General features: G+C 57.7%; 1 protein-coding gene across 4 annotated transcripts in view; it reads right to left on the reverse strand.

Moving 5' to 3' along the window:
* Positions 1-22,993, reverse strand: part of HSPG2 (heparan sulfate proteoglycan 2) — a 99,806-nt gene that overhangs the window by 17,752 nt on the left and 59,061 nt on the right. For 2 of the 4 annotated variants that reach the window (XM_042994275.1, XM_042994274.1), the window contains 31 exons: positions 18,953-19,045; positions 18,533-18,613; positions 18,095-18,325; positions 15,815-15,928; positions 15,124-15,251; positions 14,909-14,995; positions 13,866-13,924; positions 13,524-13,691; positions 13,262-13,372; positions 11,251-11,351; positions 10,966-11,146; positions 9,477-9,602; positions 9,184-9,336; positions 8,961-9,103; positions 8,507-8,642; positions 8,272-8,420; positions 7,875-8,025; positions 6,983-7,152; positions 6,752-6,899; positions 6,188-6,339; positions 5,874-6,009; positions 5,626-5,777; positions 4,598-4,733; positions 4,302-4,453; positions 3,732-3,870; positions 3,491-3,642; positions 2,767-2,902; positions 2,497-2,648; positions 2,104-2,242; positions 1,406-1,557; positions 1,026-1,173 (listed from right to left, as the gene is read on the reverse strand). In XM_042994275.1, the coding sequence (XP_042850209.1) occupies positions 1,026-1,173; positions 1,406-1,557; positions 2,104-2,242; positions 2,497-2,648; positions 2,767-2,902; positions 3,491-3,642; positions 3,732-3,870; positions 4,302-4,453; positions 4,598-4,733; positions 5,626-5,777; positions 5,874-6,009; positions 6,188-6,339; positions 6,752-6,899; positions 6,983-7,152; positions 7,875-8,025; positions 8,272-8,420; positions 8,507-8,642; positions 8,961-9,103; positions 9,184-9,336; positions 9,477-9,602; positions 10,966-11,146; positions 11,251-11,351; positions 13,262-13,372; positions 13,524-13,691; positions 13,866-13,924; positions 14,909-14,995; positions 15,124-15,251; positions 15,815-15,928; positions 18,095-18,325; positions 18,533-18,613; positions 18,953-19,045 (4,276 nt within the window). The remainder of the gene's footprint in view (positions 1-1,025; positions 1,174-1,405; positions 1,558-2,103; positions 2,243-2,496; positions 2,649-2,766; positions 2,903-3,490; positions 3,643-3,731; positions 3,871-4,301; positions 4,454-4,597; positions 4,734-5,625; positions 5,778-5,873; positions 6,010-6,187; positions 6,340-6,751; positions 6,900-6,982; positions 7,153-7,874; positions 8,026-8,271; positions 8,421-8,506; positions 8,643-8,960; positions 9,104-9,183; positions 9,337-9,476; positions 9,603-10,965; positions 11,147-11,250; positions 11,352-13,261; positions 13,373-13,523; positions 13,692-13,865; positions 13,925-14,908; positions 14,996-15,123; positions 15,252-15,814; positions 15,929-18,094; positions 18,326-18,532; positions 18,614-18,952; positions 19,046-22,993) is intronic. The other 2 variants (XM_042994276.1, XM_042994277.1) reach the window with 2 other exon arrangements.

A 22,993-nucleotide genomic window follows, 5' to 3' on the forward strand; every position in this document is an offset into this window, starting at 1 on the left:
CCAGGCACCTCCACACAGATCACTCATTTTTCTCAAACTTGAACAATGTGTGGCTAAGAACCCAGGCTCTGAGGCCAGACTGCCTCGGTTCAAAACCCAGCTCTGGGGGCACCTGGGTGGCTCAGTCAGTTAAGCAACCAATTCTTGATATCTCACAGTTCGTGAGATCAAGCCCTGTGTCAGGCTCTGTGCTGACAGCATGGAGCCTGTTTGGGATTCTCCCTCTCTGTCTCTTTCTCTCTGCCCCTCCCCTGCTCATGCGCAGGTGCATGTTCTCTCTCTCTTAAAATAAATAAACTTAAAAACGCACACAGACAACCCAGCCCTGCCACTTATTAGCTGTGTGACCTTTGGAAAGCGACTTCATCTCTCTGTGTTTCAGTTTCCCCATCTATAAAAATGAACAGAACAATCATGCCTACCTCAAACTGTTTCTATGAGGATGAAATGAGTTAATGTGTAAACAGAACAGGGCCCGGCACCTAGTTAAGTGCCAGATCATGTTCTTTGCTTAGCAATTCATGTTCTGCCATCACATCTGCTATAGCCACATATAACTTGTGCTGTTAATTACTTTACATTTTCTTGTCAATTGATTCACTTAACAAAACCCTTTAAATACTTAGCCCTGTTGTAGGCAATGATTTCCCCAAAATCGTGACAGGTTTCATGTGTTGCTGTTTTCTCTAATATAAAAGATTTTTGTCGGGGTACCAAGCCAGTCTCCCCCACGTACCCCCAGAGGTGTAGTTCCAGCCTTTAGGGAACTCGTGTGATTGTCGCAAGAGTTCTGCCATCCCCATGTTACGGATAAGGAATGGGAAGCACGGTGAGAGTCCCTTGCACAACATCTCAGAGCATGGACAGAGGAGCTGGGACTCAAGCCCACATATGCCAGATTCCCAAGTCTGGTCCTCAGGCACTAGAGATAAATCCCACTTGACCTAGCTCCCAACCTCTGCTTGCTGGTTCCTCTCCCTTCCTCCCTCCTCCAGCCTCCCAGCCCCCACCACAGGGACCCTTACCAGGGACAGGAACAGCACTGGAGCCAGAGGCCTCGATGTTGACCAGGACTGAGGCCTCCAGGGGGCCCGAGCTGCTCACCACCTGGCACACGTACTCGCCCGAGTCAGCCGGGGACACCTGGTACAGCCTCAGCCGTGAGCCATGGGCCTGAGCCGGGGGACAGGGTGGGGAAACAGAGCAGCAGAGTGAGATGGCAGTCGGGAGTCCTGGAAGGCTGGAGGCAAGGTCTGACCTCTGACCTAGGCAGGCACTGTGCCCCACAGAGGCTCCGGACCTCCTTCCTCAGTGGATCTGGGCGGCGGGGGGCGGGCAGAGACTCTGACCAGGGTCCCCGCCATCCAACAACCCTCCCACCATTTCCTGCCCCCAACTCCCATACCTGGTGGTGAGTGGGGAGGCTGCCCCCGCGCTTGTGCCACGTGACCTGGGCGTGGGCCTGGCCAGGGACCACGCAGTTCAGATCCACGGTCTGCCCTTCGGCCACGTGGGAGGAAGACGACTCGATTCGGACGGGCATCGTACCGCCAGGGACTGCGGGCACAGAAACAGCAGATTTGGGAACAACTGGGTTGGTAGGAGCCGCAGCCATAAAAATCCCTGTTGCTCAAGGTAATAATAACAGTTAACACCTATTAAGCACTGGGAGCATGGCAGGCGCTGTTCCAGGCACTTTGTGTGTGAGAACTCATTTAACTCTTCGCAAAATTCATGAACTCTCTGTGAGAATGGAAACACTCTATCTTCTGTACCGTCCAGTACTGTGCTACTAGCCATGTTACGTGTGGCCACTGAGCACTCGAAACACGGTGACCTGAATGGTGAACTTTAACTGTAGCGGCCACCATATTGGACAGCAGCGTGAGGCTGGAATGACGGGCATCCCCGTTTCACTGATGAGGACGAAGCTGAGAGAGGAGAGGACTTCACTCAAGTCTCTTAGTGGTGCAGGCAGGATTTGAACCCAGGCGCTTTTCTGCAGAGCCTTTGCCCTGGACTGCCACCCTCAGCCGAGAGCTCTGACCGCTGACTCCCCAGGGAGCACTGTTTTTCGAGTCTCCAGTCCTTTCTCAGACTCACCAGAGGGGCTGCCAGTGCCGGGGGACACTGAGACCACGATGGAGGCCTCCTGGGCATCGATGTTGTTGTTGGCCCGGCACACGTACTCGCCGGAGTCAGCCACAGACATGCGGTGCAGCCGTAGGCGGGAGCCATGGGCCTGGCGGGGACGGGGAAGGAGGAGGAGAGGAGGAGAGGGGCCAAGAAGTCACCAGCTAGCTCAGGCCTCCTTCCAGGCCTCCCTCGTCAGACTGGCTGAGGCTACCCTCCGTCAACCAAGGGCAAGAGGGAGGGCCGCCCCGGGACCGCCAGCTAGTGCTTCCCTTCGGGTCCTTTGCCCACTGGGGCTGTCCCTGCAGTGCCTGCCCCAGCAGGTAGGGGTTCTGGCCTCACTGTCACAGCTCCACTCCATACCTGGTGTTGGGCAGGAAGGCTGCCCCCACGCTTGTACCACGTGATGGTGGCCTGGGGCTGCCCAGCGACCACGCAGTTCAGATCCAAGGTCTGTCCTTCGACCACGGTGGGGGACGAGGACTCGATCTTGATTGGTGGGGAGACACTGGGCACTGGAGACAGAGAAGGACAGACCACACAGCCAGAGTCAGACAACAGCGATGGCTCCAGGGACCGCTCTGCCTCCCCCTGTGCCCCCTTGCCTGGATCCCCTGCCCTGGGCCCTCTCACCATGGGAGGAGCCGCTGCCCTCGATGGTAACAATGAGTGAGGTCTCCTGGGACCCGGCACCGTTACTGACGTGACACACGTACTCGCCAGAGTCCGCAGGTGTCACCTGCGGGATCCGCAGTCGGGAGCCCACGATCTGAGGGGGAACACGTGTCAGTGTCTCCGGGGCCGCTGCCCTGGGCTCCAGGAGCCTCCCTGCCTCGTCTGGGCTGGCCTCCCCCTGGACGTCCTTCAGAACTCCCTCAGCAGCCCTCCTGAGGCTCTAGGCCGGGGTGGACAGTGTCTCTAGCCTCGGACTGTTCTCACCTGTCACCTGTGCCAAAAGACTGCTGAGGCCATTCCTGGTGAGTCCCCAGTGCCCTGCTGTGGCTTCTATGACACTGCTGTCACAGGGCATGTCCACCCCATTCACTAGCCTGTGAGCCCCCTGAGGGCAGGCGTCTGCCTCACTCCACTTGGAATCCTTGGTGCCAGGTGCAGACTTGGCCCGGAGCTATTCTCAGGGGCATCCAGTAAGTGAGTAAATCATAGAATGTCCTATTGAAATATGGGATCCAACTGAGGTCAGTGAGATCTACGTATTTTGTCGGCATCGGTCCAGGGCCCATCCAGTAAGAACACTCCATGTTTGCTGAATGACTGAATGAGCGCAGGAAAGGTGTCGAGAACCCCTCCTGAATCCTATCAGCGCCAGTGTGCCCACCACCACCCAATGCCTCCATACCTGGTGCCGGCTGGGTAGGCTACCTCCACGCTTATACCAGGTGATGGTGTGCGGGGCTTGGCTGGCCACCAGGCAGTTGAGGTCCAGGACATGTCCATTGGCCAGGGAGGCTGAGGAGGACTCGATGCGGACGGGGTATACCACGCCCTGGGCTGGGAGGGTGAGACAGGAGGCAGGGTGTGGGAGCCGCTGAGTTTGGAGTGGCTCCCCCACTGTTTGTTAGGACCCTTGAGACACTCACGGTGGGAGGGGCCAAGGCGCTGCTGGATAGTGACAAGGACTGAGGCTTCTTGGGTGCCCGAGCTGCTGACCACACGGCATATGTACTCCCCAGAGTCGGCTGGGGTCACCTGGGGCAGCCGCAGCCTCGAGCCATGCACCTGGAAGGGCCAGGAGGAAGGCAGGCTCAGGGTCAGGCTGTGGGGCTCACAGCCAGGCTCCTGTTCCCTTCCCTGGCGCCCCTCCCAGGCCAGTCCAGCCAACTGGACTTGAGAGAAGCTCTTTCTGGAAAAACCACCATTTATGACCCTTCAATTCCCCTGCCCCAACGTCGGGACTGGGTCCAATGAGAAGAAGAGAGCAGCCAACATTTGTCAATGTGCTATGGGGCAGGTGAGGTAGGCAGTGTGAGCCCGTTTGACAGAGGAGGAAACTAAAGATCAAGGAAGTCAGATGACTGGCCTAAAGTCACACAGCAGGCAAAGTGGCAGAACAGTGTCTAAACTCAGATATGCCTAAAGTCAAAGCCTGTATACTTTCTTCTGTAGTCATGAGGGGCTTTCAGGCTCCCCCTTAGCTCCCTTCCTCCTACCTGGTGCCGAGCGGGGAGGCTGCCCCCTCGCTTGTGCCACGTGATCTGGGCATGGGCCTGCCCAGCAACCAGGCAGTTCAGATCCAAGGTCTGCCCTTCAGCCACATGGGAGGAGGATGACTCGATCCGGACTGGGGGAGTGACCCCCAGCGCTGGGGACAGAAGGCAGAGGTTCAATCCCTGGCTAAGAGGGGAGGTGAGGTGGATGTGAGTGAAGGTGGGGGGGTCTCATGGGATCCTGCCAGTGTCTCCCGCGGCTGGGCCCCTAGCCCTGCCCTACCCCCAGTGCTGCTTACCAGGTACAGAGCCTGCAGGCTCAATGGTCACCAGGACAGAGGCCTCCAGGGGCACCGAGCCACCCACCACGCGGCACACATACTCGCCCGAGTCAACTGGGGACACCTGGTGTAGTCTCAGCAGTGAGCCGTGGGTCTGGTCGGAATGGAGGTGAGCTCAGAGGGGGCTCTCATGGGACCCTTGCACCTATAACCTGCCCCCCTGCCTCACTCTCTGACCTCTGAGTCCTGGCCATCAGCTTTGTCCTGCTTAGGGGAGGCCTCGTCCCAAGGGTAGAGGGTGGTCAGGAGAAGCCAGGGTGAACTGAGCAAACCCTGATACCACCTTCCATCAAGTCTAAGACACATCTTTTTTTTTTTTTTTTTTAAAGTAGGCATCACACCCGGCATGGGGTCCAATGTGGGGCTTGAACTCACAACCCTGAGATCAAGACCTGAGCTGATATCAAGTCAGATGCTTAACTGACTGAGCCACTCAGGTGCCCTAACACACTTTTTAATGTTTCTGAAATCAAGACACATTCTACAGTCAATAACTTTACAATGATAAAGGGCAGCTTTTTGTCCTTAGACGTACAAAAACTAATATTCCATCTTGTAATCGATAGCATCCTAAAGTCTATAAAATACAGTAATATTAATCATCACGAAGGATACTATGGTAACAACAGCTCGGCAATTTCTGTGTGCCAGAGCTCTGAGCACTTTGCACATTCGCTAATTCACTTCATCCTTAAGACAGTTCTGTAGGATAGATACCATTTTACAGATGTTGAAGCTATGGCACAGAGAGTTTAAGTAACTTGCCCAAGGTCATAGGCTAGTAAGTGGGGGAAGCAGCATTCACACCTAGGCTGGCCAGTCCTAGAGTTTGGGCCCTGATCATTGTACTATCTATCCACCTGTGCAATGGGGTCCAAGGCTTCCCCTGTCTCCAAGGAGACTTCAGCCCTCCCCATCCTTGACCTCCACCACCCAGGGCCTCCCTCCTGTCTCCTTCTTGGCCTGTCCATCTTCCAGGCCTGTACCTGGTGCCGGGCAGGGAGGCTGCCCCCACGCTTATGCCACGTGACCTGGGCGTGGGCCTGCCCAGGCACTATGCAGTTCAGATCCAGGGTCTGTCCTTCAGCCACGTGGGAGGAGGAGGACTCGATGCGGATGGGCTGGGTGCTGCCCGGAGCTGGGGGACAGGAGGGTCACCAGTCACTCAGTTCGCCAGGGCTGCCCCGGCCCAGCCCCGTCTTCCATCCCGGCCCAACCTGGTGGTGTCACTCACGGTAGGCAAAGTTGGCCCCCTGGGTCCTGGTTACGGTGACTGTGATAGAGGCCTCCATACCATTGCTGGCCCGGCAAACGTACTCGCCTGCGTCGGCTGGCGAGGCCTGGAAGATGTACAGGCGGGAGCCGCGGACCTGGGCAGCCAGGGCAGGGGTGTGAGAGCGAGGCTTCCCACAGCCTAGCAGACGCCCACCTGCTCTGCTCCTCTGAGCTGGGAACTGCCAGCCGCCCAGCTCAGGGGCCAAGACCCCCTCAACCTACTGCCCAGAGCTCGGCCTGGCCAGCCCCTCCCACCTTTCTGCCCCTGTGTACCTGGTGCCGGGCGGGGAGGCTGCCCCCACGCTTGTACCACGTGACCTGGGCATGGGCCTGCCCTGCCACCACACAGCTCAGATCTAGGGTCTGCCCCTCGGCCACTGTGGGGGATGTGGACTCGATCCTGACAGGGGGGACAGGTCCTGGGGCTGTGGGGAACGAAGCAAAGGTAGCAGATGATCCCCAGCAGAGAGGGCAAGAACGGTCCACCTCAGAGCCACACAGGCCTGGTCTTCTGAGGCCAGGCTCCTATGTTTGGGGGTTGCTGGCCTGGGTTTGGTTCACCTTGAGTGGAGGGCCAGGGCAGGGGCCAAGCCTTGCGGAAGGGAGCAAGGAAGTGGGGGAGAAGGGGTAGTTGAGGCTGGGAGAGAGGAGGAAGAGGCTGGAGCAGAAACACGAGGCACCGTGTGGCCAGAGAAAAGTGAGGAAGATGGCGTCTTCCAGCTCCAGCGTGGGCCTCCTCCCCCCACCCTCCCAATGGCAGCAGGAGCCGCTAGGACCTCAGCACCTTGGAAGGCCCTCAGCCCCTTCCGCTTGCCCTGCCCTTGGGCAGTTACTCACCAGGGATGGAGCCCGGAGGGGAGCCGGAGGCCTTGATGTCGACCAGGACGGAGGCCTCCAGGGGCCCAGAGCCAAGGACCACGCGGCATATGTACTCGCCCGAGTCGGCTGGAGACACCTGGTGCAGCCGCAGCAGCGAGCCATGGGTCTGAATGCAAACGGGAGGGTTGGCAGGGGGCCAGAGGGGCCCCATCTACCCCTCCAGAAGGCTGGTCCCGAGGACGGCTGTACCTGGTGCCGGGCGGGGAGGCTGCCCCCACGCCTGTGCCATGTGACCTGCGCGTGGGCCTGCCCGGGCACCACGCAGTTCAGGTCCAGGGTCTGTCCTTCAGCCACGTGAGAGGAGGAGGACTCGATGCGGATGAGCTGGGTGCTGCCCGGAGCTGGGGCTCCTCCAGGAGCTGGCACAGAGGAACTGGTAAGGGGCCGGGGCTCCCGAGCCCCAGTCCTGCAGCCCTGGGGCAGAGCACCCAGGGACATGACCAGGGCCTGGCTTGGGAGGGCAGATGGGAGGCCTTTCTAAGGCTGGGACCATGCTTTTCTACCTCAGCATGGTCAGTCAGGCCCCTCCTTCTGTCACCCTCACCTCCAACTTTGGACTCGAGGCCCATTTGCCCACCCATGACTTCCTGATTAGGATAAGCTCCTATGGCCTACAGGCAACCAGAGCCCTTCAGTGCCCAGGCCAGGCCGAGGGACGCAGACAACAATGTTACAAGTCTCTCCTGGAGAGTGTTTGTCATCTGCTCACACCACAGGGTAGTGGTCTTGTCCCCCTTCCACAGATGAGAAAACTGAGTCCCTAAAATGTGGAATAAATAACCAGTTCAAAGCTGATAAGGGGTAGAGGCATGATTTGAACCCAGGTCAGCCTGACTCCCGACTCAGTGTTTAATCCTGACTCTGCTGCTTCCTGACAAAATCTGAAACAGTATCCTCATCGTAGGGTCCCAGGTAAGCCAGATCAACCTTATCCCCACCCTTAGTCCCCTCACATCCCCAAAGCCCCCCTAGAGCACCCCCTCTTGTCTGGTTGTCATGGAAGAGACCACCGGCACCTTCCCTGGGATCAGTGGGGAGATCCTAGGGCTTGGCCTCTGCCCGGGCCCACTTGGCTCCTCACCTGGGGTGTAGCCAGGGCCTGGGTGGGTGTTGTGGAAGACAGAGACGACGATGGAAGCCTCCTTGGGGCCTGACTCGTTCTCCACTCGACAGACGTATTCTCCAGAATCAGCTGGAGAAACGTGGGGAAGCCGTAACCGGGAGCCATGCACCTGGGACAGGTTGGGACGCAGGTGTGTGAGGGTAAGGAGGGGCTGCGGTCGCCACTTCCTCTGAGCCTTAGTGAGTCACTCATCAGGCTCTCACTGGCTCCGCTCTGGGCTGCCCCATGACAGAAGCTGGACAGGGGGAGAAATAAGGGCCGGCCGTCGCTCGTGGAGGGCGTCCGGGCCGTGTGAAGCCTCTGCCTAGGAGGATCACTCCCGGGTCCCTCACCACAGGCTCCAGGGCCCTCATACCTGGCTGTGGGGAGGCAGGCTGCCCCCTCGCTTGTACCACGTGATGGAGGTGTGGGCCAGGCCGGCCACCACACAGTTGAGGTCCAGCGTCTGGCCTTCAGTCACCGAAGGCGATGAGGACTCGATCCTGACTGGCGGGGAGCTGGCACCTGGGGGGTACCAGCGGCGGACTGAGTAGGCCTCGGGGAGCCCTGGCTTGCCCTCCCCGCTCCTTTAGTCCCCAGAGGCCCCGCACCTGGAAGGACAACCACTTGGATCCGGGCCTGCGCGGTGCCCGCGGGGCTGCTGGCCACGCAGAGGTAGAAGCCGGCGTCGGCAGCTGTGATGGCCGGGATGAGCAGCGTGGCGATGTCTGTGCGCTCGGACCGGGCCTGCCGCACGGGGGGAAGGGTCAGCCGCCCGAGGGGGCGAGGCAGCCTGGCAAGGGCTAGCCAGCGAGGATGGGGGAAGGGGGCAGAAAGGGTAGTTGGACACGAGGGAGGGCAGAGCCAGGCGGCTGGCTAAGCAAGAGGCCAACAGCCGCTACCTGCCCGGGTGCGCCGCACAGGACGTCTGAGCAGGCCGCCGTTTCGGAAGTGAAGGAAACCGGAAGGGGGAGAAGACTTGGTAGGAAGGGGAGACGGGAAAGGAAGGCGGTAGGTGCCGTGACCCTGTTGAGCCCGCGGGCCGGCCCAGACAGAGTTCCTCACCTGTGGGGGGAGGCTGCCCCCTTCCTTCCTCCAGGTGATGGTGGCGCTGGGCACCCCTGCGGCCCTGCAGTACAGCCTGACGGTGCGACCTTCGTGTACCTGAGTCCTCTCTGGGCTCACCTGGACCCTGGGCCCGCTGCCCCCTGCACACAGAGGCCTGTGAGGACGTCTCTCTGGACTGCCCGCGGGCTCCCAAGCTCCACCCTCAGCCGTGTCCCCTCACCATGCACGTGGAGCACGGCCCTGGCCACGTGCTGCCCGGCACTGTTAAGGGCACGACACAGGTACTGGGCTTGATCCGAGGGCTCGACGGCTGGCAGGCGCAGGATGCCGCCGTGGATCTGTGCCTTCTGAGGGAGCTGGCCGCCAGGGCCCCCTGACGGAAAGCGGTGGCATCAGCACCCACCGGGCACTGCCAGGCCCTGTGGGTGGTAGGTCCCACAGCCTGGAGTCCCGCCCCTGGCCCCCCACATCCAGGGGAGGGAGGCCCTGCCGTCAGTCCTGCCACGGCTTCACCTGTCCACTCGAGGGTGGGCGCGGGGTTCCCGGTGGCACTGCAGCGGAACTCGGCCAGCTGTCCGGGCTGCACGGTGAGCTGCGGCGGATGGATGGAGACCACGGGGGCGGACGGGGTGCCCGAGGCTGACGGGGGAGGAAGAAGCAGTATGTGGTCAGGGTGAGGAGCTCCCCCTTGCTGTTGGTCCCCGTTCTACTCCAGCCCCTCATGGCCGTGTGTTCCCAGAGGCCAGAGGGAGCTTTGAAAATGTCACCGGGTGCCAGGGACGTCTGGGTGGCTCAGATGGTTAAGCGTCTAACTTTGGCTCTGGTCACGATCTCACGGTTCGTGAATTCGAGCCCCACGTCGGGCTCTGTGCTGACAGCACAGAGCCTGGAGCCTGCGTCCGATTCTGTGTCTCCCTCTCTCCCTGCCCCTCCCCCATTCACACTCTGTTCCTCTCGCTCTCAAAAATAAACAGACATTAAAAAAATACTTTTAAAAATGTCCATGGTTCTTGATACTTCCCCATTTAAGGCCTGTTGGTGGCTCCCCAGGGCTTTCCGAATAAAATCCGAACTCCTTGCTGTGCTGTGATCCACCTCTGCCCACAGCTTCACGTTCTTTACCTACCCCCTTCCCACAGCTCCAGCCACGCTAACCCTGCCGATCCTCAAACACATCAACATGCTCCTGCTGCAGGGCCTTTGCACGTGTTGGTTCCTTTGCCGAGAACACTCTCTGCCAGCTCTTCAAGTGGCTGAACACATCCTCTTCCTTCAGCTTTCAGCCCAGACGTCACCTCCCCACGGAGGCCCTCCCTGACCACGCCATGGAAAGTAGCCAGCCTTCACCTACCTCACTGTCTGTTCCTATCCCGGTCCTCATCACCGTGTGAAATTCCGTTGTTTGTTCATTTGTTCCCATGCTTACTTTTTTTTTATTTTATCTTAACTTGTTTTATTTTTTATTTTTTTAAATTTACATCCGAGTTAGTTAGCATATAGTGCAACAATGATTTCAGGAGTAGGTTCCTTAATGCCCCTTCCCCATTTAGCCCATCCCTCCTCCCACAACCCCTCCAGCAACCCTCTGTTTGTTCTCTATATTTAAAAGTCTCTTCTGTCTTGTCCCCCTCCCTTTTTTACATTATTTTTGTTTCCCTTCCCTTATGTTCATCTGTTTTGTCTCTTAAAGTCCTCATATGAGTGAAGTCCTATGATTTTTGTCTTTCTCTGACTGACTAACTTCACTTAGCACGATCCCCTCCAGTTCCAGCCACGTAGGTGCAAATGGTGTTCCCATGCTTATTGTCTCCCTATTAGAACACGTGGTGCAGGAGGCCAGAGCCCCTGTTTGTCCTCCCCCCCATTTCTTCAGAGTCTAGTCAGGCCCAGGCACACAGACCGTTCACAAACCGTCAGCTGAATGAAGAAATGGTCGCCAGTCCCGGTGGGCACGGGGGAAGGCCGCGGGTGGGCGGGCCAGGTGTGGAAGTGAATGGTGTACCTTGCACGTGCAGTGTGGCTGTGCCCTGGTCCATGGCGAACATGTTGGAGCCAGTGCAGACGTAGGTGCCCGCGTCGCTCGGCTGTACGTTGCGAATGGTCAGGATGCCGTTGAAATCCATGGCTCGGGCTGGCAGTTTCCCATTGTGCAGGCGGGTCCAAACCAGGGTGTAAGCGGGAGACTGCAGGCGGGGTAAGGAGGGTGGGATGGCGGTCAGAGGCGAACTTCAGAGACACTAGAAGCCAGAGCTGCCCTCCCCTGATGTCCACGCACGGCTCTGCCCACCTTGCTCTTGGCTGTGCAGATGAAGGTGACATCAGCCCCAGGGCGCACGCTCTGGCTCCGCTGCTCCTCCACGGTCACCGTGATGGGCTTGCTTGGAGCCTCTGTGGTGACAGGAGGCACCCCCTGAGCCAGGTGCTGGCCAGGCCCCGTCCTGGGGCCACTTTCTCTCTCTCTCCATCGTCCTGTCTGGGTGTCACTTCCTTCCCAGGCTAGCTTAGATTCCACTGCGTGCCCTGGTGCCTCCCTCCCTCACGCTGGCTCAACCCCACGGCTTCTTCCCGCTGGCACCGAGAGCCACAGGCTGCAATCAAAGAGCATCACACTGCCACGAGTCCACCTGGCGTCCATTCATGGTCACAGACCACGAAATTGCCCTTAACACTTTGCACTTCACTCCACTGGGCTTCTCTGTCTGCTTTGGGTCTCCATCCTCCCCAACAGTTTCACACCTCCCAGCCTCTCCACCCACCCGCACCCCACTTCCGTTTCCACAGCCGAGGGCTTCAGCTCACGCTTGCTGAAGAAATCGAGACTACCAGTCAGGACTTTGCCCATCTTCCCAAATCCACCCACCTGCCCTCCCTCCTTCCTGGTCTCACAGGACGAGACCCTTCCCCCCCAACCCATCACCACAGCCCTGCCCTGCCCTGCCCCACCCCTCCCAAGGACTTCCTCCCAGGGCCGTGCATTAGCTTGCTACATCAGTCCCTCCTCTCCCTCTGCACGGATCATTCTACTCCACAGACAAATGTGTTCTAGAATTTTCTACCTTCAAAAACACCCCCCTTGACCTTATACTCCCCCCAGCTATTGCTACATGTATCGGCCTTCCTTCAGAGCCAAGACTCTTTATTTATTTTAAGGAGGCTCCGCATCCAACGTGGGGCTCGAACTCATGACCCTGAGATTAAGAGTCACGTGCTCTACCAACTGGAGCCAGGCAGCCACCCTAGAGCCAAGACTTTTGAAAGAGCTGTCTGTCCTTGCTGTCTACGCCTGGCCTTCCCCTCCATTCTTTGCCTCTCTCCAGTCTGGTTTCTACCCCTTCTCTCCACTGTATGGCTCTCATCAAAGATGATGACCTCCACGGGTCCCTTCTCTGCCCGTATCTGACTGCCCCGGGGCATGTGGTGAGGCCAACCACTCCTTCCAGGAAGCCCCCTCCCCACATGACCCCCAACACACCTGCTCTCCTGCTCTCCTCCTATCTCAATGGCTGTCCCCACTTAGTCCCTCGTGCTGTCTTCCCTCTTCACCTTGACATGTTCAAGCTGGAGCTACAGACTCGTGATGCCCCCTGACCTGTGTGTAGCAGGTGCTGTGGGTGCCCCGCCCGCATCCCCTTCCCCTGTCACTTCAGAGCCCGCCTGCCTGACTTCTGCCAGCCGCCGCATTTCTGTGCCTGAGGTCCTTCTCGGGCCACCGGGGACTGCCGTGCCTGCGCCCGAGGTGGTATATAACGCAGGGGCCCTGGTGATCCTAGAGCACAGGCCTCAATCAACTGGCCCTGGGATGGGGGACTCCGAGGTGCACATTTTACTCTGGAGTTTCCCAGAATTTCTTTGGCTGCGGTGAACAACTGTCCCCGGTGGGAATGTGCTCGGTAACACGCCCTGTATGGGATGTCTTCTCTTTCCTGCCTCACTTCACTTCCTACAGAAACTGCTGGCATGAAAATCCTCATCCCAGACTTAGCTTCAGGGGTGGGGGTTCCCAATGAAAACACCCGCCTGCTGAGCCTGCTCACCTCAGTAAATGGCGCCTCATTTGCCTGCCTGCTGGGGTCCAGACCCGTGGGCATTATTTTAGCCTTTCTTTCTCTCTCAGTGACCACAATCAAGTCCTGCCAATTTTGCCTCTAAAACTAGCCTTGACCCCACTATCTTTCCATCTCCGTGGCCAGCATCCCCGTGCCCCACCACCCTCTCCAGCGGAGGGACGTGCCCACTGCCTGCGTCCACAGTCCAGCCCAGCACAGACGGGCTGGGGACGGAGTGGAGCAGGGACTCACCAGTGACCAGCAGCTCTGCCCGGCTGGTATTGGCGCGATGGAGATTACGACAGGTGCAGATATAGACGCCAGCATCTGATGGCTGGACGCTAGGGAAGTGGAGCTCAGAGCCTGGTGGGAAGCGGACAGGAGCTCGTCAGCGCAGATGCACCCCGTCTCCCACCCGGCCCTGCGTGTAAGGACAGGATCGCAGCAAACAGGCCTGTGATTCCCCTCCCTCTGGGGTGGCTCATGGGGCTGAGGGGCCCGGGGTCATGGGTACCTTGATGTCGTTGCTGGGTGCTGCTAGGCAAGGGACGCCCATCCTCACGAGACCAGTAAAAGTAGTGGGGTGGGCTCCCACTGACCTGGCACCACAGGGAGTGGGAGCCACCTTGGGGTACTACGCTCCGAGCCGGATGCACCTGGACCACCAGTGGGGCTGCATCTGCTGGAGGAACGACAGGAGAGGCCATTCAGGCAGGAGCTCCCAGCATGCAGCACTGCCTCAGGTATCTCTGTCTTCCCAAACCCTGGTGTGCCCTGCCCCCCGGATGTAGTGACTCTCAAACTCCCTAGGCTCACTGCCTTCTCCATCACCCTGACCCGCCACGATCCCACTTACCTTGGGGCAGGCACCGGCCCCCCCGCACATTGGGGTTACCCACGTAGCCTGGGGCACATCTGTAAGGAGGAACAGACCAGCTCTGTCAGGACCCAGGCCCCAGGGGACTCGGTGCCTCATGGTGGACTGGCGGAGCCAGAAGTCCAGCGGGGGTGGGCTCAGGGCGGGGTGAGGAGGCTCACAACTCTGGAAGGACTTTGGAGACCAAAGAGGCCTCAACACGGCCTCACGGAGCTAAGAACGGCGATGTTAGCAGATTGGACAACGGGGGTAATAAGGTCTTTAGTCTCCAGGGAAACATTCATTCAACAAGCATTTATTAAGCAACTACTACGCTAGCTTGTGGAATCGTGACAGTGAGCATGACGCAGCTCTCGCCCTTACAGACCTGGCTTGTCGGGAAACCAACGAGGAACTACGTAAACGAGAGGGACGCACATGAGGGGCACTAACCCAGGCCTGAGAGTCAAGAAGCTCCCCAGAGGACCGCACTGCTGGCTTGTTATGTTCCCTTGGAGCGGATTGTACTCTAGAGAACTCACCACTCTTCATAATTATGTGTTTGTACGATTACTTGCTGCCCCGTCTCCCATGACAGGTGGTAGACTCCCTAAGGGCTGAGACTGAATCTGTTTCGTTCACCCCTTTATCTCCAACACCTTGGCGCACCACATGGCGCACAGTAGGTGCTCAAGGAAAACGTGCTGAAGGAGCGAATGAAGCTGAGCTTTGAAGGCTAAACAGGAGTCAGCGAGAAAGGGGAGGTTTGGGGGTGAAGAATGTTCCATGTAGAGGGAACAGCGTGTGCAAAGACCAGAACGTCAAGAAGTCAAGAGGTTAGGCCCGGCTATGGTAGATTCGGGTGTTAAAAGGGGAACGAGCTTGGGCTTGGCCCAAGGGCAACGGGGAATCTTGGAAGGGTTTTGGGCAGGGGAAAGATGTGATCCTGGCAGAGACCTTTCTGAGCAACACCCCCACCGGACTCTCACCTAGGAGTCTGCCATATGCCCCCTTCCTCCCCCCCATCCTGTTTGCAGACTTACTGCTCACAGTACTGGCCAGTGTAGCCAGGTTCACAGGCTGTGCATCGGTACCCGCCAGCTCCCAGGCTCTCACAGGTGCGGGAGAACCTGGGATGGGGGAGGCAGAGGTCAGGCCGGGGGGGGACGCCCACCCTCCACCCGGTGCCCTCCACTTCTGCAGTGCCCTCTACTCCCAAGTGGGACTTCTTCCTTGGGCCCTGAACGGGGACACCCACATGTTCTCCGGGTTGGTCAGGGGGCAGGCACAGGGCTGGCAGTCCTCAGGTGTCCCGGCAGTAGCATCTCCATAATAGCCAGGGGCACACAGCTCACAGAATTCCCCAGCGGCGTTGTGCTGGCAGTGCTGTGGGGCACAAGGATGTCAGCCACCCGCCATTTGGCAAAATCTACCCCAAACTGTACGGTTTTGTAATCCCTTGAGCTGGAAATTCTGTATCTGTGAGCCTATCTTAAATAATTGTAGAAGGGGCGTCTGGGTGGCTCTGTTGGGTAAGCACCCAACTCTTGATTTCGGCTCAGGTCATGATCTCATGATTTGTAGGTTCGAGACCTGAATGGGGCTCTGAGCTGACTGTATGGAGTCTGCTTGGGATTCTCTCTCTCCCTCGCTCTCTCTGTTCCTCCCCCACTGGCGTGCACGCTCTCTCTCTCTCTCTCTCTCTCTCCCCAAACCAATAAACTTAATAAAAAGAGAAGGATGTTATTCTACCGTTCTGGCCATCCCACAATGCCTACAGTGCCCACTGCTGGTTCAGGCACTTTGTCCCACAGTCCGTGCCCTGCCACCTTGCCCCTGGACCTAGGCCCACCTTACCAAGCCCACCCCTCCCTGCCTCCCAGGCAGCCCCGGTGCCCCACCCAGGCCCCAAGAAATTGACCCCTGACCCTGCCCTGTTTGCGTCTTACCGAGCAGGCCCCGGTCTCCGGGTGGCACAGGTCTGAGTGGCCGTTGCATTCACACAGCTCACAGTGGCCGAGGTAGAGCCCACTGCCAGTGCGTGTATAGCCTGGAGCACAGTCCTGGGGAGAGAGGAGGGCTGGTTTCTATCTCTAAAGTGGTCCCTTCTGGAGCCAATAGACCAGAACCCTCTCTCTCCAGCCTCTCTCCACAATCTAGACTCCCATTGGCTCTTGGTTGGGAAATCCCAGGCCCGGCCCTCCTCCCCAGCATCCTCTCTTGGAACCTTCCTCCCTGTCTTTGTGCTCAGTTTCTCAATACTGTGGAAGCTGGGACAGTGTCTGTCCCCATCTTGCCTGGCATCTCCAGCCACTCTGAATTTACTGAAATCATAGTTCACCCTTAATGGAGGAGAACGCTTCTCCATTTCCCATTTTCGTTCCTGAAAATTCTTCTGGTAGGGTCTCTATTGAAAAACTGAACTCCTAGACGGAAAAACAAGGTTCAGGAGACCCAGATTTGGAATGAGCCCTTGGAGATCTTTACAACTACCTCACAGTCACTAAATAAAGTGAAAGAGGCAGGCATGTCACACACAATCGAGGATGTTTTTACACATTCTGAGTGAGTAATCATGGGTTTGGAAAACAAAGAGTTTCTATTCACTACCCCTCCTTTGAAACTTCTCCAGGCCCCTCCTGCCCCCCAACCATTTCAAAGGGATGTTTACAAATCTGTTTTGCTTCACTGCAGAAAGCGCGCACACAGGATTATTCTGCCCTCCCCAGGGCTTCTCCTTCAAAATGTGTTATTAAATTTGATAACTTCAAAGGAGGTGAAGTTCATGTGTTTGGATTTGAAAGTCTGTGGCCATAGCGAAGGTGCACGGATGTAAAATTGCGGAGATGTGCACTTCGCACAGGGGAGTTCCTGCATCTGGGTGCTGGCTGTTCCCACACTTGACCTCCCTGCCGCCCACCTGGCATTGCAGCTCTGCCCCCTCCCCTTCCTTCATCCTCCCCCTTCCTCAGTTCCAAGTTCGTCCAGTGTTGACTGGCGGCCTGCCAACGTGTTTGGAGACTCAGTGGTGGACAGTCAGCTCAGGCGCTGCCCTCAGGGAGTTCACGGTCTCCAGCCAAACCCTCCGGATGCTCTTGGGTTCTCTGCAACGGCCAGCCCTCTGTTCCACCCCCAGTGCCCTCCCTGTAAATAGGGGTCCCCGTCTCTCCCCGACCTGTCTCATTCACCAGGGCAGAGAGGACTTTTCCTGACGCCCAGCGCAGACCACAACACTCCCTTCACGGCTTGGCATTCCCTACTGAGCAGAACCTCGTTCCAGGCCTAAGGAAGTGGCCCCTGCCCCCTCAGCTTTCCAGGGTGACCCTTCTGCATCATGGGCTATTTCCCCATACAGTCCTCCTTGTGAGCTGCCCAGAATCCTACCCTGCTCCGCGCTGTTTACCTCTCCGAGGCATTTCTATGTTCTGCTTTGGCCCAGAAAAATACGTGTATCCGTATTGCCTCCCTGTCTCTAGGGGGCACCCTGGGAGCACAAGCTGGGTCTTAGTCTTGGGAGACCATAGTTGTATCCCCTTGGGAAAGCCACTTAGCCTTCAGAGCCTCTATTAAAAAAAATCTGTTAGGGGTGCCTGGGTGGCTCAGTCGGTTAATTAAGCCTCCAACTTCGACTTTGGCTCAGGTTATGATCTCACAGTTCATGAGTTCGAGCCCCACATCAGGCTCTGTGCTGACAGCTCAGAGCCTGGAACCTGCTTCGGATTCTTTATCTCCCTCTCTCTCTGCCCCTCCCCTGCTCACACTTAGTGTCTCTTTCTCTCAAAAGTAAATAAATATTTTTTAAAAATCTGTTAAGAGGGGATAATTACACATCTTTCACGGGTGTTAGGAAGAATAAATCAGATACTGCACAGTACATTAAAGTTATGGCAGGGGCAACTGGGTAGCTCTGTTGGGCATGCGACTCCTGATTTTGGCTCAGGTCACAATCTCACGGTTCATGAGTTCAAATCTGTGTAGGGCTCCAGGCCGGCAGTGTGGAGTCTGCTTGGGATTCTTTCTTTCCCTTTCTCTCTGACCCTCCCCCACGCTCTCTCTCTCTCTCTCTCAAAATAAACTTAAAAAAAAAAAAAGAAAGTTGCTATTCAGATGCAAGAAAGGCTTTTAAAAAATTAAAGTTACGGCAGTAATGACAGGCCATGGACATGGCAGTTGAACAGCTTGCTGACCAGCTGTACCAGAGCAGATGTGTCTGGGCTGGCCACACTCACCTGGCATGACAAGCCAACGTAGCCCGGGGGACAGCGGCATTCCTCCACCTCCATGGCCCGGGGTCCCTCTGAGGGCCCAGGCTGGGCGACCTCCAGGCTGACGGAGCTGATGCTGGCTGCCCGTGGCATGGAGGAGAACGTGGCCCGGACCAGGAGCTCATCCAGGTCGGCCAGCGCCATCAGGAGGTGCTCGCGCGTGGCCGGCTGCCCATCAGGCCGGCGCCAGAATTCCTGGGTGGGGGGACAACAGCAAGTGCGGGTGAGGGGTGTGAGGCCCCGTGTGCTAGTCCTGCAGCACCGCTACCCCAACCCCTGGCCTCCAGGCACTGGCCGAGGACCGTGAGGTGAGGATGGGGGATGGGCAGGGGAAGCACCGTCGAGGCCAGGCTCCAGAGCAGGGTGGGTAGTGGGGGAGGGTCAGACACAGTGTGATCTCACCTCTCGGAAAATGATCTCGAAGCTCTTCCTTTCTGGGCCCTGCAGCGCCGGCTGGGAGGCCACCAGCATGATGTTGTTGCCCTGGAGAGACACCGGCAGGATTGGGAGGGGAATCAAGGGGCCCTCGGGGACAGAGGAGTCCTCCACCAGTCCCGGCCTCTCTGTGACACCAGCCTCCAGTCTCTGATTGCCCAGGCTCATGTGCCCAAAGGAATCAGGTCCACGCTCACTGCCTCTTTCTCAGCAGCTGGGCCTCTGCCTGGCTAGTGTCTAACCTGACTGGGTGGGGGGCCATGGGCCTCGGGCCCCCAGCTCGTGCCAGGCCAGCTGAGCCCTGGGCCGATAGGACAAGGACACCGAGGGTGGCTGCTGGTTTCCACCCTCCCCTTCTGCCCGCCCAGCTGGAAGCCACGTGCTCACCGTGATCTGGACGTCAGGGTCAGAGAGCGGACTGCCATGCGCCCCCGCCGTGTAGGAGAGGGTATATCGCAGCTTCCCGCCATAGGCCGCCACCTGCAAAGAGGCAAGCCCTGCAGTCACGGCCCGACTCCGCCTTCCTCCATGGTGCGTGTGACCCTACCGGTGAGTGGGCGGAGCCTCTCAAGGCTTTTCTGTACCCGCGCTGTCCCCTCCGTTCAACCGGAGGCCAGTGCGCTTGGCCCCTGGTTGCCAAGGAGACAGGCACCTGTCAGTTCCTTTGTTGTCTTGGACCTGCCGGTGGTGACCCTGAGCAGCCTTGACAGCTCAGCAAACAAGCTTCAAGTCCCTTTCCCTTTGAAGAAATTTCCCATAAAGTAGACAGGGGTACTGACGGTGATCATCACGAGCCCCAGAAGGTTTACAAGTTCCCGGCCGTGGGGGTAGGGCTGAGGGTGCGCCTTCAGAGGCCTTGTCCCTTGGGCAGGTGGTTTTTGTCTGCTTAGAATCCATTTCCCTGGTTTTTTGCAAACTACGGCCCTGGTTTCCTTTAAAGGAAACTATGTCCTACGTGCGGGCCAGGTGGTTTGAGGACAGACGTGAGCCAGGTCTGGCCAATGTGCATTTTCCACCATTCTCTTCCACTCTGTCGGGGATGGACACGTAAACCTGGCACTTCTGCTCCTTCCACGAACAGAGATACCCCCTTTACTAGTCAGATTGGAAGCCGGAGAACGATGCCAATGGAGATAAAAGTCCTAATGAGCCCCTGAACCCAGCCGTGCCTGACACCAGCTTCCTCGGACTTTGCAGTTGTAGGAGCTGGCTGTACTTGGGTTTTCCATCGCTCACAACTGAGAGAGTCCTTAGGCTTCCTGCTGGGGGCTTTCACGGGGGCAGCCAAGGCCCCAGCTCTGTCCCAGGACTTTCCTTTCTCTCCTCTGCCCCCACAGCAGATGTTCGGATCAATACCACACTGCATCAGGCCTAGCCCATCTGTTCGTTTTTGTGTTCATTCAGCTGGTGAGCATTGATTCAATGCTGGAATTGAGCTATACTGTCCTGAGGATGTTTTCCACAAGCTCAGGGTGAGGGAAGGAACTCCAAGGCATAACTGGATAACCATGAAACAACTTAGTTTCCTGCTTGCTTTGGAGGCCAGCAGGTTCATCACCGCTTCCAGACCAAGCTGCAGGCCGTGTGCAGCAGGGTGGCTCAGGGAGTCTGCTCAGGGAGCAGACTCTGCAGTCTAAGACTGGAGTTCAAGTCCAACTGTACTGGCTGGACAGCCCCGGACAAGGCACCTAACCTGAGTTTTACTTTCCTCTTACGGAAATAGCAATAAAAATAATATGTACCTTGAAGGGTAGCACAAAGATTAAGTAACAAAGGCTCTGTAAAATACTGCCCTGAGCAGAGTGCCCCCAGAGTGCACGGCCTCCTTGCCTGCCAGCTCCTCACACACCTGGCTGTGCTCTCGGCTTCGGCAGATCTTTCTTGTCCCTATTCCCCCTGGACCATGCCAATTCCGTCCCAGCTGCCTCTCTGAATGCTATTGCATGGCATATTATGCATATTCTTAAGAGGCATTCTAAATAGTTTTTGGAACAAGACGGAGCTGACGTCAATCCTAACAGTAATGCCAACGGTGATGATGACGTTGATGATGCTGGCGATGACAGGAACGACCAGGGCCAGGGTCGTCCTCTGCCCAGATACAACGCAGCACACAGGAAGTGCTAAAATAATGCTTCCTGAAGGAACGAATGCAGAGCCAAGAGCTAGGTGAGTGAGCTGGATATGGGGTAAAGCCTCCTGGGTGAGACAGCTCCCCGCCAGGGCCTGTAGCCACTGATGGGACACCAGGCAAGTCCCTTCCCCTCTCCGGGCCTTGATCTACCTACCCATCTGTGTCATAAAGGACTTTGACAAAGGGCTCTGGAATATTTTAGGTTTTGATGACACCCTGTTAACCCCCAACTCCTTGTTACCTTGTTCCCCAGGAAGGCTTGGGGCAGCTGCCAATAATAGAGGCTCCCAGGAAGTAGAGAGAAGCCTTCGTAGGAGAGAGAGAACTAGGACAGAAGGACAGGCGATGAGAGCTGCTGGGGGGTCGGGGGTGGGGGATCCAGAGCACAGCTACAGTCCCAGCGGGGACACATTTGCACGCATGCACACGCGCACACACACGCAAACCCTGGAGGGAAGGCTGGGGTGGGGGCTGTGGAGGGATAGAAGCCCCTAGCCCAAAGCTCAAGTCCTAGCCCTGCTCTTGGGACAACTTGTGCCCCATCCCTGGATCCAGAGACCCCAACTGTTCTCACTGGGCGTGGTTGGGTTGGTGTCTCCTCACGTCTGGTGTGTGCCTCTTGGGGACCCCACGATGACTTATGCAGCACACCAGAAAACATTTTGAAATTTAGTAGGTATTTTAGCATGTATTGGAAAATGTATTACCAGCGCAAATGAGCTGCTGTGTGATAGACTTAAAGGGAACTTTGAGGGGCGCCTGGCTGGCTCAGTCGGCGGAGCGGGCAACTCTTGATCTCGGGCTTGTGGGTTTGAGCCCCACGCTGGGTGTAAAGATTACTTAAAAATGTCTAAAAATAATAATAAAATCAAGGGAAATTTGAAGTAAATCATAGCCCAGGTAGTGTGCAGAAATGGCAGAATTTGTGAAGTTGGTTCACAAACAGCTAAAGTCTGGAAAACATGGTGGTGGTGGGGTCTCTTGGCAGGTGCCTTGGCACATACCTGAGAGCCTGCTGAGGAAGGTGCAGAAGCTGAAGAGGAGGAGGAAGAAGGGGAGGAGGAGGGGGAGGAGGAGGAGGAGTTGGGGGAGGAGGGGGAGGAGGAGGAAGGGAGAGCTGCTTGCAGGGCAGCTGCAGGCTGGGGATGGGGCAAGAGCCCCGGGGCAGGGGGATGGGGGTGGGCAGCAAAGCTGGAAAGGAGCTGCCAGATCTCGGCATCCATCCGCCTCTGGGCCTCATCCACCTGGGGGACCGGGAGAGGGAGGACAGAGGAAAGGAGCAGAGAGGGACAGAAAAGACGCCGTGAGGCTCTGCCTCCAATCAGGCGGCAAGAGGCCCCACGAGCCACCTACTTCTGTGCTATCTGTTCACAAGTGCTTGACCTTCTGGCCCTCGTACCCGATGTCCTCTTGCTCCTCATGACCCTGGTGGGGCGATCCTGGGATGGGCCCAGATGACTATGGGCAGAAGCCCATACAGAAGACACCTCTCTGTCGAGCTCAGGTCCCTGGGGCACTTGTGGTAGGGGAGGCCGTTCCTTGGGCCTCATTTACCATGCATGCCCATGGTGCCAGCCCAAAACATTGATGGCTCTGGAATGTTTCCCATGGGCAACACTGGAGTGGACTGGGTGTGAGACTGGGGCCTAGCTTGGGGGAAAATGGCCCAGGAAGGCCAGGGCCTCAGCTCAAGGCTCTTGCTTGAACTATACTCTCTGCTCTGCATGGGGCCCCAGATACAGCCTGTCCCAGCCAAGTGCTGAGTTACCTCCGATAGCCGCTGTGCCCGGCCCCTGCCCTCTGGGGGCCCCATGGTCCTCTCAGCTGTCACAGCTGCCCGCAACTGCTCCTCTGAGAGGGACGTGCGGTTCTGATGGGTGGAGGGCAGAGCCCAGCTCAGACCTCCCAGGGCCCCAGCATTGGAGCCCTGGGGAGTGTCCTCTCCCCGTGGATATGGTGGCCAGAAAGGCCCATGCTGACTGGGGAGGAAGATGCATACTCCGCCCTCCAGGCTGGCACCCGGGGGTTAGCGCCAGGCTGCTGAAGGGGCATACGCACACAGAGGGTTAGTGGAGGTTGCTCGGAAGGCAGTGCTAGGGCAACCCGGTGGGCTGGGTATAGTCATGTGGTTTAGCATCGAGTTAGTTTCCCTGCCACCTCGGCCACCATTCTGGCCACAGACAGCAGGCAGCAGGACCAGACCACAGAGCAGATGGGGCACAGGTCGTCCCAGCTCCAATTCCTGGTACTGCAGGGCGGGGCCGTCGGGCACCTGCCGGGGTTCATGCGGACCA

The sequence above is a fragment of the Panthera tigris genome, chromosome C1 (genome assembly GCF_018350195.1).
Source record: "Panthera tigris isolate Pti1 chromosome C1, P.tigris_Pti1_mat1.1, whole genome shotgun sequence".
NCBI lineage: Eukaryota > Metazoa > Chordata > Mammalia > Carnivora > Felidae > Panthera > Panthera tigris.